We start from the raw sequence: 3,533 nt of genomic DNA, 5'->3' as shown, positions 1-3,533 counted from the left end.
GTACGTGTCCATCTACTGTCATAGTTACATCAATTTGCATGTATGATTTTTTCTGCATGTCCAACACGTGTCTATTTACACAGTTACGTTACAGCTATATCAATCATACAGGTTTACTTATAAATGTTCAATCCATGTCTATCTACATATACAGCTACATCAGTTTTGCATGTTATACATATCCAACGCGTGTCTATCTCGTCATCATCTCCTCTTCTAACGTATTCACAATTTCCAAAGTGATATATTTTTTTAATATTAAACAGTAAAAGTCATTTCATTTTTTACTTTGTGAGAACATCAACACAACAATCAAACGTCACAACTTCTTGCTCTTTTTAAAAAAAGGATCAAACTTGAGATATCAGGCATGTTAAATCTTTTATTGTTAAAGCTATCAAGAGCAAACAAATTTAAAAAATTCAGTTAATCATTCTAAGATGTGTTGAAAAAATAAATGGTTAATTGAATTCTCCCTCTTTTTTAATACAAATGGTTAAAAATTCAGTTAAAAAACGTTGCTAATTGTTCAAACAATAACATGTTAGGGTTTAATTTGAGTAATAGCGACGTTTATCACTGTCACTATTTTTTTCTTATATAAATTTATTAATCTCAGTCAATAGCGACGAAAATATCCGTCGCTATTAACCTAGCAGTGAGATGTGGAAAATAAACCCTATACTGTTCAACAAGAATGCCTGATTTGGGTTTTTATTACAGTAAATTGAAGAATAATAAGTTTGAAGGGGTCATTTGAATATATAACATAAGATTAAGGGTGAAGTGATTTTTCAGCTATATTCATTATATACCGAGGCTAGACGAAGAAGGAGGAGGAAGGGGGTGGGGATTCGATACACGTGCCAAGAGACCGAAGCGTCGACGGAGATGGTGACGAGAAAAAGGAAAGAAACACACCACGTTGCCGTTCTCTTCTTCTCTCTACAGACTACAGGGATTATATAATAAGGTTTATGTTTTCTTCTCTCTCTCACTCACTCACTCACTCACTCTTTCTCCCTCTCTCTTTCGTTTGGCCTCGCCGGAAGTGCATGTTATTAGGGCGATATGAATGGAAAAGTTAATATTGCGTTGGAGAGATGCCGTGAGCGTAGGCGCAGGCGAATAGAGATGAGGCGCATGTCTAGCGACGACCCTGCGTATGCCTTGTCTCAAAGAACCACACAATGGAACGGCGGCACCAATTTCAACTTGAATTTGGGCAGCAAGCAGATCATGTTTCCATGGACTACGATGATGCCGCCGCCGGTTCTGTTTCGCTCTCCTCCGGTGGTGGCGTCGTCCAGCAAAAGAAGACACGCCAATTTGGGTCCGAAGTCAAAAATCCCGAAAGAAGAAGCTCCGCCAGTCTCCGGCTTTATGTCCGTCTCCGGTTGTACGCGGGACATGGAAGATACAGTTTCGATTGTTTCGAATCTTTGCAAACCGGAGATTAACAAGAACCGACCAGTGCATTTCTTCGGTGTTTTTGATGGTCATGGAACCACTCACGTAAGCCCGTCGCCTATATATCTATTCTTCTTGATTTTTAATGTATTTTATATTTTACATATCTATACTTTTTTTTTTTTTTGTTTCAGGTTTCTTCGCTGTGTAGGGATTCGATGCATCTGATAATGGAACAGGAATTGATGGGCGCCGGAAAAACTGGGATGGGTGGTGATGGTGGCGGCAGCAGCAGCAGCAAGGTTAATAATAAGGGCAAGGGGAAGGAGAAAGAGAAAGAAGATGATTCGGAATTAGAAAAGGTACTATGGACGAAGGCGATTAAGAGGTGTTTCAAGAGGATGGATGAGATGGCCCTGTCCACGTGTCCTTGCGGCAACCCCGGATTTAACTGCACTTGCAAGCCCCTGGAGGCGGCGCTTTCTGGTTCTACCGCCGTATTGGCGATGCTCACGCCGGACCAAATAATTGTGGCCAATTGTGGGGATTCACGCGCTGTTCTTTGCAGAGCCGGCAAGTGCACGCCCTTGTCCTCCGATCATAAGGTACAACAACAAGACTATGTTAATTTTCAACATTTTAATCTCTCTCTTTTTAGCTAGGTTATTTATCTCATTCATTTTTTACATTATCTCTTTAATTCTTTCTATTATAATATTGAAATAAATAAATAATTTAATTGTTTTTAAACATCAAATTTTATTTGTTTATTAAATATTAGTTCAATTATAATTATTATTTTTTAATTTATCTTTAAATATTAATTTAGGTCATTTCTAAAATAAAAAAAATTTAATTATAAAACTGATAAGTTTATTAATATAATCTGAATTAAAAAAAAAATTATAACAAAATAATTTATAATTTTTTTTAAAAAAAAAAAATCAAAAATAATTGTAACATGAGTCTTGAAGGTTAAGATTGAGACCAAAAACCACTGCTTGAAGAACATCTTGTTTTAGTTATTAGGGTAAAGCTAGCTAGTTTAACCGAAGAGTTGTCCAATCCAAACTATTAATTTAGGGTTAGGGTTTAGGGTTGGTCTGACTCTTTACTCATCTCCTAATGTAAAGTGTATATTTTGTATTCTATTTTGACAAAGCTAGCTAATGGTATGGAGCATGCTTTGCAATATGAATATCTATCTACAGCTCTCTTAAATGCATCTCATATCTATCTCATCTTAATTTCTTCATTATGAGTGCTAAAAAATCTTAATGGGTGCAGCCTGATAGAGTAGACGAGCTTGCTAGGATTAGAGCATCTGGAGGCCGAGTTCTATATGAGAATGGAGCAAGAGTTGAAGGTATCCTTGCTATGTCCCGAGCTCTAGGTACACATTTTTTTGGATATATATGCATGGAATGGTTATTTGGGTCTTAATTAGTTAGAACTGCATGCTAATTTATATAAATTTAGCATGACTGGATTGTATTTCTATAGATGAGAATAATTCAGATATAATAATTCCAAGTATCTATATAATTTCAGTTTCTCTTGTGAGTCCATTTGAATAAACATCTAGAGGAAGGAAACCATTTAAATTGATTATAATAGCATAAAAAGTGTCCAAAAGCATAATTCTTCTCTACATTCCATTATTGTGGTGTATATATAGATGATAATTTTATCAGTCTCATTTAATTTTCTGTGTAAGTGTTGATCACGGAATATATTAAGTGAATTATATAATTTTATCAGTCTTATTTGTCATGTTTTTTTGTATTACAGGGGACGGGTATCTGAAGAGAGTCATAACAAGTGAGCCTGAGATATGTTTCATGAAACGCGACCCCAGGGATGAGTGCCTGATTCTTGCAACTGATGGTTTATGGGATGTTGTGTCGAGTAGGCTGGCTTGCGAAATAGTTAGCAATTGTCTTAAACATGGTCCAGTTGGTGGTTTGGGCATAGGTAGTAGTCAAGCTGGATGGGAACTCAGCTTTCCATCGACAAGTACATCAGCAGCCACACTTCTAGCTCGCCTTGCAATGGGCAGGAAAAGCATGGACAATGTAAGTGTCGTAGTGGTTGATTTGAGGAAGTAACGAAAGTTCACTTCC

At 36.6% G+C, this 3,533-nt stretch overlaps 1 protein-coding gene across 1 annotated transcript; it reads left to right on the top strand.

Moving 5' to 3' along the window:
* The first annotated feature begins 1,071 nt into the window (after positions 1 to 1,071).
* On the top strand, positions 1,072 to 3,533 carry LOC124929598 (probable protein phosphatase 2C 75). The gene is made up of 4 exons (XM_047470003.1): positions 1,072 to 1,515; positions 1,605 to 2,015; positions 2,698 to 2,803; positions 3,202 to 3,533. Exons 1-4 carry the CDS (start codon positions 1,072 to 1,074, stop codon positions 3,516 to 3,518), a joined length of 1,278 nt encoding a protein of 425 aa, XP_047325959.1. The 3' UTR covers positions 3,519 to 3,533.

The sequence above is a fragment of the Impatiens glandulifera genome, chromosome 3, assembly GCF_907164915.1.
Source record: "Impatiens glandulifera chromosome 3, dImpGla2.1, whole genome shotgun sequence".
Classification (NCBI taxonomy): Eukaryota; Viridiplantae; Streptophyta; class Magnoliopsida; order Ericales; family Balsaminaceae; genus Impatiens; species Impatiens glandulifera.
This window is presented reverse-complemented; position numbering and strand designations above follow the sequence as displayed.

Coding starts and splice junctions, on each gene's coding strand:
- LOC124929598 (XM_047470003.1), top strand. CDS start 1,072: ATGAATGGAAAAGTTAATATTGCGTTGGAGAGATGCCGTGAGCGTAGG. Junction 1,516..1,604: donor ATGGTCATGGAACCACTCAC/GTAAGCCCGTCG, acceptor TTTTTGTTTCAG/GTTTCTTCGCTGTGTAGGGA. Junction 2,804..3,201: donor TGCTATGTCCCGAGCTCTAG/GTACACATTTTT, acceptor TTTGTATTACAG/GGGACGGGTATCTGAAGAGA.